Source organism: Podarcis tiliguerta (genome assembly GCF_965153285.1).
Source record: "Podarcis tiliguerta genome assembly, chromosome: 10".
Lineage (NCBI taxonomy): Eukaryota > Metazoa > Chordata > Lepidosauria > Squamata > Lacertidae > Podarcis > Podarcis tiliguerta.
The window spans coordinates 9,907,741-9,922,740 of NC_139543.1; the positions used below are offsets into that span (position 1 = coordinate 9,907,741).

Consider the following 15,000-nt stretch of genomic DNA (forward strand, 5'->3'; position numbering starts at 1 on the left):
TAAACCCATTTAACATTAATTTTGTTTCTTTCTCACTAGAAACTTGTTGTGCACCTTTCTGTACCACTTGGTGAAGAGTTGGACCTCATACTTCAATAGGATGCTGAAGAAATCAAATAATTTGCTTTGTGATTAAATCTGTAATTTGAATGTCTTCATGAATTCTCTTCTGAATTAATAAACATCAGTACCTTGCATATTTTTGTGAGTGTCCCATGTGTCCTCCTTTCTAGTGAATTACAGGGTAGGTTTTTCTGAGAAGCATAAATCAACGTGTCATTTTTAATGTTAATAAATGTCTGGATTCAAAGTAGGTGTGCCTCCTGTTTCCTTAGCAGGCTAGACTTTTTGAAGTCACTTCCAATTATATGAGTTATATTCAGCTAACTATAATTGCTACAACTAATTTAGGTCCTTGGCAGTGTCTACTCTAAGTAGATGTTAGTTGAATACAATACTATGAATGTCGCATCTAGGCCATTTTGCTATGACAGCCACATCTACTTTCACCTAATGTCCTAGACTGGATTTCTGTACCCCAAAGAGAATCAAAAGCACTCACCAAAAAGGTTGACCTCATCATCATCAGGCAAGATTAGATATATGGTGGTTCAGTTTTTAATGCAATTCATCCCTTGATGCTGCAGTTGTCAAATGCTGATGTCAGGGTGGGTGTCAGGAGCAGGTCAGCAATAACTCACAAGGTATTAGTGAAGTTAACTCTTTATTGAAATAAACAAAATGGCTCAGGTCTCATGAGCACAGCAACCCTTCCCAGTAGATCTTGCCCCAATGAGGCAGTTGTGAGTAATCTGAGACTATGATGCCTTGTCTGTTTTTGCTCCACCCTCTTTATACCTCTTCTGGTTCTGGGAGACCAGCAGGGAGTGGAATTGGTTGCAGCAAGAGGGGAAGACAGCCTCACTTACTCACCAGCCTGACTCATCTCTGCCTCTTGGCCCCCCTCTTCTCCAGCCTCCGCTTCTGCCTCTGGTTCTGGACTGTTCTCTGCCACAGTCTCTTCCTGCTCACTAAGCCCTGTTGCCTCTTCAGCTTTCGGCACTTCCTCCTCCCAGTCTGCTCCCTCTTCTCCTTCTGACCACTCAGTGTTGTCCCACCACCAGTCCCCTAGCACTGAGCCTTCTTCCCTTGAGTGTTCCCCAGCTGGCTCCTCGCATGATTCCTCTGCATCCAACCAGTCCATGACAGCTGAGCATTGGTGTGTAAACCAGGCTTAAGAGTTTAAGTCATCTAAAGCAAGCCAACTTTTGAGAAGAGAGTGAAAAATATTGTTCCACAGACCCGGTCAAAACACTTTATAAAAAGCTGCTTTCATGTATGTCTGGGGGTCTAGAGAGGGAAATATATTCAGCTACTTAACATGAATGTAAGTGCGATATATTTTAAAATGTTTAATTTATGCTGCAGCTTGAATTATTTACTTGGCTCCCTGATCAGCTGATAAGTTCAAATGCACATACTTTCTTTGCCAAACCTTAACTTGTCTAATGGGTCATGCTTTTTTCATGCAATGCATTACTCTAAAAGCACCTAAAGAGAGCTCCAGAGATAACTGAACAAGGGAAATGGATTGGACCAAATCATGCTCACTTGACACATGGATGCTCTTGGGGGCCAATCCTTACAATATTTTTTGTATGCAGCCACCCAGGTATAAAAAGAATGTGCTTCACATCAGCTGCTAATGGCGTATGCACGTTGAAATCACAGCTTTCTGTAGCAAAGTACACAGGCTCAGATGCTTGCAAGATCAGTCTCCTCTTTCTATCACTTTTGACAATAAAGGTAAAGGGACCCCTGACCATTAGGTCCAGTCGTGACTGACTCTGGGGTTGCGGTGCTCCTCTCGCTTTATTGGCCGAGGGAGCCGGCATACAGCTTCTGGGTCATGTGGCCAGCCTGACTAAGCCGCTTCTGGCAAACCAGAGCAGCGCACAGAAACGCCGTTTACCTTCCCACCAGAGCGGTACCTATTTATCTACTTGCACTTTCACATGCTTTCGAACTGCTAGGTTGGCAGGAGCAGGGACCAAGCAACGGGAGCTCACCCCGTCACGAGGATTCGAACCGCCGACCTTCTGATCGACAAGTCCTAGGCTCTGTGGTTTAACCCACAGCGCCACCCGCGTCCCATTTGACAATAAAAGTGACAGTTTAAATGGAAGTTGACCATTCACAACCAATATGAGATACCTGCCACACACTGCATGTTTCAACTAGACAGAGTCAGCCTTCACAATACATTAATTTCCTAAATCAGGCAGCACATGAGACACTTTCCAGACTTCACCTTGCAGATAGCTTACCTTCCATGCAGTAGTCTGGTGGCAAATTCAGATGTTCAGTGTCCCTTCATGATAGCCACAGCCACACCCCCTGACTGTATGACAACAAGAGACTCTCAACCGACAAATGGGGCTATTTGGATGTAGATCTCTATTTATATATGGATCTCATCCCAGTGTATGTGGCTTGTGGGGTGCAGCTGGTAATTGGCTCCATCCTATCAGCTTTCGTTTTTCTTCCCCACCTCAGTATTTTCTTTGGTTTGTGGACCTCAAAATTCCAACAAAAAGCAAAGTATTTCCTGCAAGCCTGAATTCAGGCCACACCTACACTAAAATGCTTGCTCACTTGGCAGAATGCTATGGGCCCAAACACCGAGAACAGGCTTTTAGCCTTGCAGCCATAGAGAGAGCACTGCAGAAATTGCAGTATGACAGATGGCAAAGCACTAAGATGTTTTGTTTCATCTAGCGTCTAACGTCATCCGCAGTCACAAGTTTGTATAAAGTTTGCTCAAGAGTGCCCTAATGGAGCCTCCCTCTGCTTTAGCCGTAATTACAGAAGCCCTGAATGCAAACTGAGGTGTAAGTATATTTCCATTTATTCTCAGTGCAAAATCCTCACAAGAAACGTGCTTTAAGAAAATGCTTCTGTGTGTAGATAGTGACCCTGTGTTTTTGAAAATCACATTTATCAAATGCATGGCTGCCGAAGTTAACTTGGGAATTAATGACTACGTGGCACAAATGTGCACGCCAAAGTGTGACTTCTCAGTGCAAATCTCTGAAGGATCACAATGTGCCTTTCTCATCTGAGCGCTGCATAAGTGCACCCACGATCAAAGGCTTCCCGTTTTCAGGGAGTCTTGGAACCCACTAAATCTGTCAAAATGTTCCTTGCCTGAGCCCTTCAGCTGGTATGCCTTTGCTATTTGCCATCTCATCTCCTCAGCTGCCTGCTCCCGTCTGATAATAAACTGAGGAATGGATCTGAGTGCCACAACCAAAATTGAGCTCTCCTGAAATGCCACACGCCTGCCTGCTTTGTCTAGCTTGACAGCCGCAAAGCAAGACACTTGTATGCAGATTGTGCTGGTTTTGTGAAACTTTTGCTTGGCTTAAAAACTGGCCAGGTTCTACCAGATGTGATGTTTGGGGAAATTGCACTGAAGGACAACTTTGTACTGAAATTTAGGATATACAGTGGTACCTCGGGTTACAGACGCTTCAGGTTACAGACTCCGCTAACCCAGAAATAGTACCTCGGGTTAAGAACTTTGCTTCAGGATGAGAACAGAAATCGTGCTCCGGCGGTGCGGCAGCAGCAGGAGGCCCCATTAGCTAAAGTGGTGCTTCAGGTTAAGAACAGTTTCAGGTTAAGAACGGACCTTCGGAATGAATTAAATATGTAACCAGAGGTACCACTGTAATATATTAGGCTTTTCCACCCAATAAGGTATGGAATAACAATAAAATGCTTTTTTTTAAAAAACCACACACATCACTATTCTAACAAAGATTGAAACCAGGATTAAGGGTTAGGAAATTCTCACTCATAGTCTCCAAACAAAACAAAGTTCTCAAAACTTCCCCAATTAAAACACCTGAGTTTCTTCGGAGACAGTTAGGATTCTCAGGCAACATAAAATCAGTGCTGCTCTAGCTCTCCAAAAGCGAAATCGTTAGGACTGAGGGTCACTTCATCGACTGCCCTAAAATTGCAGGTTACCGAGCCAATTAGAACAACTCAGAAGTGAAAGACAGCCTGGAGAGTCACCTCTGCACTGTAATTTTGACCATTTAGGAGCTTACATTGCTGATAAAAGAAACCTAGTCTGAAAGGTTCTTGTGACCTTGCCCTCTGGTGTGGGGTCCAACGGCATAATAATACAACTGAAGAATGCTGGAATGAAGTTATATGGTTTTAGCAGAAATGTTATAAAGAATTAAGCAAAAACTGATTGTTAATGGGCCAAAGTGGAAAATTAAAAGTTAGATTGTGTTAAGATAAATTATAAACAAATATTGAGAAAGATGGAAAGGATTTGCTGAAATAGCTAACTGAACCAGAATACAAAAAAGGGAGGTGTGAGGAGGTCGATGAAACAAGTAAATGAAAGGTAAAGATATGGAAATATTGGATGTGTTTTTAAATGTTTTTGTTTTTCTTGTTGTTTTGCTGTATTGTTTTTTGTTTTTCTTTTTATTTTCGATGTATTGTCTGTTAATTTTTTTATTGTTTCTTTTTTCTTTAACTATTAAGCCTCTAATAAATATTTTTTTTAAAAAAAATACAACTGATCTCTATGCACTAAAAAAATAAACTCCGAATGAGCCCAATGCTTGTGATTTTTGTTTTTAATCTTTTGATCAGCAGCCATGTTTTCCAAGGTATGAACTGTGAGCTACATGCCATCCTACCATGGCTTTCCTTCCACCCTGCCCAACTGAACTGTTTTGGGTTTTGAAATAAATGTGCAGCCAGCCAGCGGGAAGATAGTCATTAGCAATGTTGCTGAAGTATGTAATTTTTTTATTTGGAATATGGACCATGGTGGCTCATAATGTTCAATGTGAAACAAGCATTATGAACCCAGTTCTTCTCAAGATTTGAGTTTAATCTGAGCTAGAAGAGACCTCTAGCCACCCACTTTTTAATTGATTTTTCAAATTTCACCATCCACTCATTTACTCATTTACTTTTGCTGTGGTGGCGGCAGCAACAATGAGGAAGTGAGGTACATCTCCCGCCACACTCACTCTACCTTCTTTGCCTTTAGCATCTGCAACACTGCTGCAATTATGGTTCCAGAGGCAGGAACCATAAGGTAAAGGTAAAGGGACCCCTGACCATTATGTCCAGTAGTGGCCGAATCTGGGGTTGCGGCGCTCATCTTGCTTTACTGGCCGAGGGAGCCGGCGTACAGTTTCCGGGTCATGTGGCCAGAATGGACTAAGCTGCTTCTGGCGAACCAGAGCAGCGCACGGAAACGCCGTTTACCTATTTATCTACTTGCACTTTGATGTGCTTTCGAACTGCTAGGTTGGCAGGAGCTGGGACCAAGCAACAGGAGCTCACCCCGTCACGGGGATTCGAACCGCTGACCTTCTGATCGGCAAGTCCTAGGCTCTGTGGTTTAACCCACAGCGCCACCTGCGTCCCGTAGGAACCATGGGAATGTGTTATTCTCAGGGAACCTTAGATTAGCATACCAGAATTCCAGGTACCTGGCTAGGGAGCAGTGGCTGACCTGAGGTCACAAATTCCAGCAGCACCCTGTACAATGCCAAAATTTGCCCTCCTCGCCTTCCATTCTACATCGTAGCTGTGACACCCAGTGGCGTAGCGTGGGTTGTCAGCACCCGGGGCAAGGCAAGTAATTTGCGCCCCCTAACCTGGGGCAAGGCAAGTCATTTGCGCCCCCCCCCCGCTGCACTGTCCCTCCCCCAGATAGTCACTCGCTCTCTCTCCGCACCGCACCGCATGCCTGGCACCCGCCCCCCCACACACAGTGGGCGGCGACCCGGCGGCTCGGATCAGATTCGCACAGCCAGCACTGCAGTGAGAGAGAGAGAGTGAGCCAGGTAGGGGCAGAGAGCTGCGAGTGTGAGCGCCCCCCCAGATGTTGCGCCCAGTGCGGCTGCCCCCCTGCCCCCCCCCACGCTACGCCACTGCTGACACCTCATAGTCTCCACGCCCAGTGTGACAAAACTGGTTGAGCTGGTAGGGAGCGGAGGGAGTGGGGCCAGGGAGAGAAGGAAGAAGATGGAAGGAGGGGAAGAAAGTTCCTTCTGCTGTCCTTTCCACTGCTAAGCAGCAGCAGCAGCAACAGCAGCAGGAGCAAGGAGTTGGGTGGGAGGGGGCTCCTGCAGGAGGGAGCAGCAATAACAAATGAATTTAGAACTCTAGAGTAAGGTTACCAGATTTTTTTTCAATTAATCCTGGGACACTTTTCAATTTCAATAGGAATGATAGGATTTTGTCAGGGGACTGATTTGTAAATCCGGGGACTGTCCCCGGGAAACGGGGACATCTGGTAACCTTACTCTAGAGCCCAATGAAGATTGCAGTAGCCCACCCATCACTAATAAGCATAGTAAGATAGCATTTCCTCTAGAATTTCAGGCAGGTCTCAGCTCTGCTTGGAGATGGGGGGGGGCAATTTGTGACCTTCTTTGCAGAAAGCAGAGCAGATGCTGTCCCATTGAGGTACAGCCTTTCCTTAAAACCTCACAGCAGTTTAGTGCAGTCGAGAATCACCAAAGGGTGGATGTTTTCTCATGATCACTATATACTGAAGGGGTCGTGGGCAAGATCTGGCTTTTGTTATCTTGTGATATATTTATGCACATTCTAATGTTTAACATCAAGTAGTCCTTAAAGGGTCCTGAACGATATTAAAATGAGAGGATGTGCTCTGGCTTCTCCAGTTAACCCCTGTATTTGAAGCGGCCTTTCCTTTAAAACTTGGTTAGCTATGTTCTGCCACTGCCGTCACTAGAGATATTTTTCTTTTCTTTTTCTTGTATTCATAGTATTGTCTGCTTTGATTTATCATTACTAAGAATCTGGTTACTTTCCTGCTAACTATCCCTAAATTACCGAACATTAAATAGTGCTATCTTTTACACAGAAATATATAGCACTCCTCCACATTTCACTCTGGAAAATAGTAACATTTCTCATTAGCATGATTCATTAGTTCTCATTTGCTGTTTTTCAGCCAGACTGTGAGGTTTTATAGGCAAACCTGTATTAATTGATTTCTTTGCGTGAAACACTGCATCCAGTGATTCATTATACCGTATTCGGGGTGATTTGTGGGTGGGGGGAGTTGATATTTTAAAAACTTTCCTGGCAACTAATTAGATTTACAAAGCCAATTGTGTGTTCTGCTATACAGTGGTACCTTGGGTTACATACGCTTCAGGTTACAGACTCCGCTAACCCAGAAATAGTACCTCGGGTTAAGAACTTTGCTTAAGGATGAGAACAGAAATTGTGCAGTGGCGGCGCAGCAGCAGCGGGAGGCCCCATTAGCTAAAGTGGTGCTTCATGTTAAGAACAGTTTCAGGTTAAGAACGGACCTCCAGAACGAATTAAGTACTTAACCCAAGGTACCACTGTATACATACCCGGGTTCTACACAAGATTTGTTTCTTATGTGCAGGGGGATGAAGCACAAACACTTGGGGTGCATATAAAGGTAAAGGGACCCCTGACTGTTAGGTCCAATCGTGGCTGACTCTGGGGTTGCAGCGCTCATCTCGCTTTACTGGCTGAGGGAGCCGGCATGCAGCTTCCGGGTCATGTGGCCAGCATGACAAAGCCGCTTCTGGCGAACAAGAGCAGCACACAGAAATGCCGTTTACCTTCCCGCCGAAGCGGTACCTATTTATCTACTTGCACTCTGACGTGCTTTCGAACTGCTAAGTGGGCAGGAGCTGGGATCGAGTAACGGGAGCTCACCCCGTTGTGGGGATTCAAACCACCGACCTTCTGATCAGCAAGCCCTAGGCTCTGTGGTTTAACCCACAGCGCCACCCACGTCCCTGCTTATACATAGCAGTTAAAACTATCTCTCCACAGAGGTGAGTCTTGCTCCTTCATTATGTGGCTTCCGTCAAGTGCTGAAGACGCACATCTTTATGCTGGCCTCTGACACCTGAAATACTATGTTTTCTAGGACTTGTCTTGTTCTTTTGAATGTAATTTGTTTTAAACTGTTTTTAATACTGTATTTTTAAAATTGTTGTATCCCACCCTGGGACCTTGAGGTGAACAGCAGGTAAGGGAAGGAATAAATAATAATAAATAATTATAATTCTGTAAGGTCTGCAGAGAGTCAGATTGAAGCTGGCGGTCCAGATCTGACTGGCTTCGGGTGAGTAAGGAGAATAAACATTTGCATGAAAGATATTTGTCTTTGACAGAGGTACACTTGATTAGTTTTGAATGGTTGCTATTTGTTATGTACTGAGTTGAATAGGATCGAAAAGGCAGCAGTCTGATTGGTCCTAGAACAATAGGGTCCAGAATGCAGCAGTCTGATTGGTCCACATGAGCCACCCAATCCAGCTCCAGGTGGAAGTGCATCCGCAACCAGATTGGCCTACAGGTGAATCCTGGAATTAGCCAATCAGGTGGGGCCCATTGTGTAAATAATGTATATAAAGCAGACATTCTGAGGGAACTTCCATTCTTCCTCACCACTATGAGCTGAATAAAGAGCATGAAATCCACTCTCGACTCTGAGCATATTTCACTATTATTTAAGGAAGGTGTGGGGAACCTATGGCCTCCAGATGTTTCCAACTACAACCTCCCTCTATAACTCAAAAACAACTTATCTGTCATAGTTCAAATGCCTTGTTTTTAAATCCATTTATTTGGAAACAGCATTATTACTTCCACTTCCTTGGAAGCTGTGGGTATTGTGGGGTTAGCAAGCGCATTCCCCACTCATGAAGCCAGTAAAGAGATTAAGCAATCAGGAGACAATTAAAGCCAATTAGAACAATTTTGCAGCTGTGAAAGGAGACCTTTTTGTTTCAGGGATTTTGTCCTTACAGCATACGTAATGAGAAGCTTATGACTAAGTAAAGACTTAAGGGGAAAAACAAGGCTGGAACACTAAAAATAGAACATTTTCCTAAATATTTATTTGTATCCCAATTCTAGAATATTGTTTTTTTAAAAAAATAAAATAAAATATGGATGTGCACTTGAGAAAGTCATGTTTTCTCATTCCCTTAGTAGCTTAAGTACAATAAAAGATCCTGTTTATATCAAGCCAAGGCAACCAAATCTCCCTGAATATTTCTTTGCAAACCAAGTTCCATCTTCGCCACCCATTCAGCAGACCTAGGCCTGCTTCAACTCACCAGCATTAATGGGCTTAAGTGCATCTCACTGTGTTGGGACCCCAGCCATCTTGAACAATTTAAGGACTTGGGCTGCAATGCTGTTGTATCCATGCAAATCCTTTAGTCTCGGTGATTACATGAGTGCTTAAACCTGCTGAACCAAGTGTATGATTCCAGCAGTAACCTTTAAATAAAATATCTACTTAGCAGGGTAGGATAATGTTTCTATACAAACATTTCATTCGCTAACGACTTACTTTCATGCGGAACTGGGCTTAGAAAAACATTGATGCTTCCATTTTCATTCACACTAATTTCGTTTCAGTGGCAATTATCACATGCAAATTTCAGATGTCAAGCTTAATGCTGACAATTGGAGCCTAACAGCTAAGTCTTCCAAATGCCTCACTGGTCCATGTGTGCCTTTCTTGAGAATATGCATATCATTCCTTCCTATACTGAAACCGGGTGGTCCTATCCCTGACACATAGGAAGAGTCTGAAACAATACAGTGGTACCTCGGGTTAAGTACTTAATTCATTCTGGAGGTCCGTTCTTAACCTGAAACTGTTCTTAACCTGAAGCACCATTTTAGCTAATGGGGCCTCCTGCTGCCACCGCTGGAGCACAATTTCTGTTCTCATCCTGAAGCAAAGTTCTTAACCCGAGGTACTATTTCTGGGTTATAGCGGAGTCTGTAACCTGAAGCGTCTGTAACCTGAAGCGTCTGTAACCCGAGGTACCACTGTAGTGATTTCTGTATACTGAAGGTATGCATGCAAAAGAAAGATTTTAGTTTGTAAATTAAAGGGGGGGGGATTAATAAAAAGAAAACAGAAAACACTGCCCTACAGTAGTTTCCAGGACCCACTGAATATTGAGGGTATGGGGGGGGGGGGAGGGAATTGGCCTGCTTGGGCCCCTACGTATTTACGTTGCAAGGGTCACCTGACAACAACAACAACAACAACAACAACAACAAATAGGGTCTTCAGTCTCATTGATCCAGTACTGCGAACACTCTGCCAATCGAGTTTGAGCAGGAAGCTTCTGTTTCAACTTTTAGATGTCTGCTGAAAACTTCGCCATTCCATCAGGCCTATGCAGGCATCTAAGAATATATTTTTCCACTATACAGTAGTTAGCTGGTGTCTTGTTTTCAGGGCTGGCCCAAGGCACTTTGGCACCGAGGCAAACCACAAAATTGCGCCTCCCCTACAAGGGAAGAACAGGGGAGTGAAGAACTACATCAGGACCAGGGGTGGGGAGAGGGAATAAAGATTAAGAACGGAACAGTGGGTGGGAGAAGACAAGCAATGCCTCCTATTCACCAAGATGGTGGAGGAGTGCACTGCCCACTGCAGCAGTGGATGATGTGTTCCTTGGAGACTGAATCTGCCGCTCCCGGGGATCCTGTTGCCTGAAGTCACCTCACTTTGCCTCATGGGAGGGCCGGCTCTTTCTGTTTTTAACTTTTTATCTGCTTTTTAATTGTACGGTTTTGTGTGCTGCTGTTGTAAACTGCTTCATTTTTATTTATTTTTAAGAATAAAGGTAAAGGTAAAGGGACCCCTGACCATCAGGTCCCGTCGTGGCCGACTCTGGGGTTGCGGCGCTCATCTTGCTTTATTGGCCGAGGGAGCCGGTGTACAGCTTCTGGGTCATGTGGCCAGCATGACTAAGCCGCTTCTGGCGAACCAGAGCAGTGCACGGAAACGCTGTTTACCTTACCGCTGGAGCGGTACTATTTATCTACTTGCACTTTGACATGCTTTCGAACTGCTAGGTTGGCAGGGGCTGGCAACGAGCAACGGGAGCTCACTCCGTCGTGGGGATTCGAACCGCCAACCTTCTGATCGGCAAGTCCTAAGCTCTGTGGTTTAACCCACAGCGCCACCCGTGTCCCTTTTTAAGAATAGAGGTCCATAATTTTTTTAATAAACAAATTGCCCTCCATTTGCAAAACCAGTCTGTACAATAATCCCTTTCTTGTATAGAAAGAACGCATAGTTAATACTTTTTCATCCACTTATATATATTTAAATTAATAGGAAAAACTTTTTGTGTAACTGGGAATTTTAAATTGCAAGGGATTATGAAATCCCCACATCTTTGTATTTGATGAACAAGTCACTGACAAAGCTTCAATCTTCTTTCCTCTTTAAATCAAGAAAAAGACTGACTTCACATTTTCCTCCCTCTAACTGCTTCCATCCCCTTAATTGAATTTCTCCCTCTCCTTTATTTCCATGCCATTACCCTTTGAAAGGAGCTGTATTAATAAAATGTAACATATATTTCTTGTGGAACAAACAAAATAAAAGCATGGGGGGAGAGCACAACAGAGGAGGTAAAGTAGTTTTGAGGTATTACTAAATGATATGTTATTTATAATTCACTGAGAGAATTGAGCAATAAGGCAGATGAATAAATGACATGCAACTCAATAAAAAAAACCAAACGCTATTCCCTTAATGGAATTAAGAGTATGGATGGATCTGAGCCAAGACCCTTTTGGTTTTGCACAATATTAGTTTAATTAAAGGTGTGAGAGAGAATAATAACAATATTCAATTGCAGAGGTGCCCATTATGTGTCGTATTAAACCACAGAATAATTACCCTTTGAAGTGTGTTGCAACCAGTGAAAACCAGAGAGGGAGCAATATGTAACATGCTAACATTATTACAACCCATTAGTTTTCTTTTAGCTTGTACGCAAAGGCCAAATTCTCCTGCCTTCACTTATGCCAAGATCCTTAGTTCTAAGGAATGCAAAACACTCTACAGCCTGGGGCCTAACACTCCAGGTTCCTGGGGGCCCAGAGGGCCCCTTGCCCCCTTGCTTTCACACACAAATCACGCTGCTTTTCCATTCTTGGCCCCATTGCGTACCTTTTCTTCTCTACTTCTTTCTCAAATATTTCTATCCTACCTTCTTCCTCACCTGTTGGTATTGCCTTTTTCTCCCCCTTCCTCTCACCTTCTGCTTAATTTTGCTCTCTCTTCCATCTTAGTATCACTTCTCTGTGACTCCTGCTCCCTCTTAATGTCAACTTGCCTGAAATAAAAATGGACATGGAATCTAATATAGCTGGCAGACCTAATGTGGGCTTCCAGACCACTCTACCTGGCCATTGGGATCATCACCGTACCACAAACCCTCACCAGCCCTGCTCTGTGTACCCCAAACCACCACAGGTTATTTTGCTTGGCTGGAATGCCCCTGGACAGTTGATAATATAACTCATTTGCCTGGATGGAGGATAAGGAGGTGGAAACACCTGACTTCTGCATAATTGGAGTACAGCCTACTGTAGAAAGGTAAGACTCACATTTGTGGCTTTGCTGTGCACTATTCCCAATATGTATGGATGGGCACCCTCAAAAGAGCCCTTCCAACCTGCATTGCTTCCTTCAGTGAAAAGCAGGACTAGGACTAGAGGCCACATACGTAAGCCCTTACTACCCTAGCAGCTAATGAAGATGAGGGAAAAGATGGCAAAATTCAGCTTCTCTTGGAAACTTTCACGTTGCGAAACATCAGAGTCATTCTACAGGGTTTTGCGGGAGGATTCAACTCCCCACTCAATATTTTATGCAAAATCATGCAGGTCCCTAAATTCAAATGTAAAAAATGTACAAGTAAGTAGCATTTGAGGTTGGTTTTTTTAAATAAATAGATAGATAGATAGATAGATAGATAGATAGATAGATAGAACGAACAGTGGGAAGCTTGAGGTTCTGAAGCACAATTCTGCTATCAGTTGCCCGAACAGGGCTTCTGAACAGTAACTAAAGCTAATGCAAAATGGAGAGAAAAAAACTTCCATATATAGTATTAGAACTCTGCAATTCCATGTTTCTTTTCACTAAATAACAGTGCTATTTTTTTAGGAGTGCAAAGACTGAGTCACGAAAGTTGTCTTTTTCTTGAGATGTACTAATTAATGACCTACCAAGAAGAAAATGGGGGAGTGATCAATGTTTGCATCCTGTGGCAGTCAAGTTCAATTATACCCTGAAACTTGGAAGAAGCAATGTTAAAGGTAATTTATTCAGTGCTACACATTTCATTTTTTTTACTTTGGGCAGGCTGTTTGTAAGTCATCTTTCCCTTCGCCTTGAAATCAGTGTGAATAATTGCCACATAGCCCAGGCATCCCACATTGTTCTGGCAGCACAGAAAGAGGACCTCCCACAATGCCAGAGAAACGTTAGGTGGGGTGAATAGTATCATCCTGCCCTAGTTCAGAAGAGAATTTATGGTATTTGGGTTTGTAAAATCACACTTTTTATAGGTACGCTCCAGTTCTAATGTACTTGGTGTTTTGTTGAATCCAAAACAACATTGCTTACTGGCAGGCCAGGTAATCATTTATAAAGCTTTCTACGACATCAGTTCAACACACATTGTATCATGCTTGCAACAACAACTATCCAGCACTTAGAATCATAGAATTGTAGAGTTGGATGGGACCACGAGGGTCATCCAGACCAACCCCCTTTTCCCAATATGGGGCTCAAACCAACAACCCTGAGATTAAGAGTATCATGCTCGCCCAGGATCTCCAATTCTGACCCACTGACCCCTCTGTTGGATTGAGACTCTCTTACACTACCTTTTCCTCTCCCCACTTCTTCTCTCTTGCCCCCCCCCCGATATTTCACACACTTAATGGTTTAAGGGGTGCAATGTTTGCCTTGCCCTGGGCACTGGAAACCCACCCTCGGCCATGAGTCTCAGATTCCCATAAAAATGTAGAACTTCATTCTTAGAGTTGGTCTACTTGTGGTTTAATGTCAGTTGACTTCTGAAGCTGCAATCTAAACCAGTGGTTGGCAGTGGTGGGATTTGGTAGACTGGCATAGTCACTGCCATGCCCATAGCTCTGCAGCTTGCAGCAGCTTGGGGTGTGTGATGAAGAAGAATGCAGCTTTGCAATGGCAGCTCCCAGGCCAGCACAGTGAAGCAGTCGAGCTTGGACCTGTCGTCACGTGCCAATGGTAAGGACTGGCAGTTAATTAAAATACGGCTTAAAATAAAGCTTAAAATGCAGCCTCATTTTAGTAGTAGACCATAAATCAAGACCATACAGGGAGGAAACATCAGATATTCACCCAAGTCAGCTATCCATGCTGGTTCTACATGGGCCAGCAAGAAAGCCAAGGGAAAATTTATATACCAAATTCCATATAAGGGGCCAGAGTGAGTCTAAGCCAAAGGCCAGGTGGAACAGCTCCGTCTTGCAGGCCCTGCGGAAAGATGTCAAATCCCACAGGGCCCTGGTCTCTTGTGACAAAGCGTTCCACCAAGTCGGGGCCAGGGCTGAAAAGGCCCTGGCACTAGTTGAGACCAATCTAACCTCCTTGAGGCTCAGGACCTCCAAAGTGTTGTTATTTATGGACCTTAAGGTCATCCAGGAGAGGAGGTCCCATAGGTACGAGGGGTCCTAGGCCGCATAGGGCTTTAAAGGTCAAAACCAGCACCTTAAACCTGACCCTGATGAGTCTATATAAAAACAAGTGAATTGTTTCTTCAGGAGCACAAGTCACAAACAGGAATGGACCCATAATGGCTCCTCCTATCATTTGTTTCTACTCCTGACATCCCATGAAGTTCTGATGCTCTAATGTATTTGGCAACTAGCTGCTGACATTGCTGGAAGAAAGTATGAAACTGTTCTATAATTAACTGTTAAAACAATCTATATCAGTTTAGCATTCCAGTTTTTAAATAAGCAAACCTAATGTGCTTCTAAATATCATTACAACAGACTGAGAAATCATTAAAAACGATTAAAGTACTTTAAGTATAAATGTAAGTA

At 43.7% G+C, this 15,000-nt stretch overlaps 1 protein-coding gene across 1 annotated transcript in view; it reads left to right on the top strand.

Annotated features, from left to right (window-relative positions):
• The window catches only part of LOC310658049 (sucrase-isomaltase, intestinal-like), a 92,005-nt gene extending 91,808 nt beyond the window's left edge, over positions 1-197 (top strand). Inside the window, exon 23 of the mRNA XM_083399585.1 lies at positions 40-197. Within this exon, the coding sequence (XP_083255711.1) occupies positions 40-99 (60 nt within the window). The 3' untranslated portion in view covers positions 100-197. The remainder of the gene's footprint in view (positions 1-39) is intronic.
• The last annotated feature ends 14,803 nt before the right edge of the window (positions 198-15,000 follow it).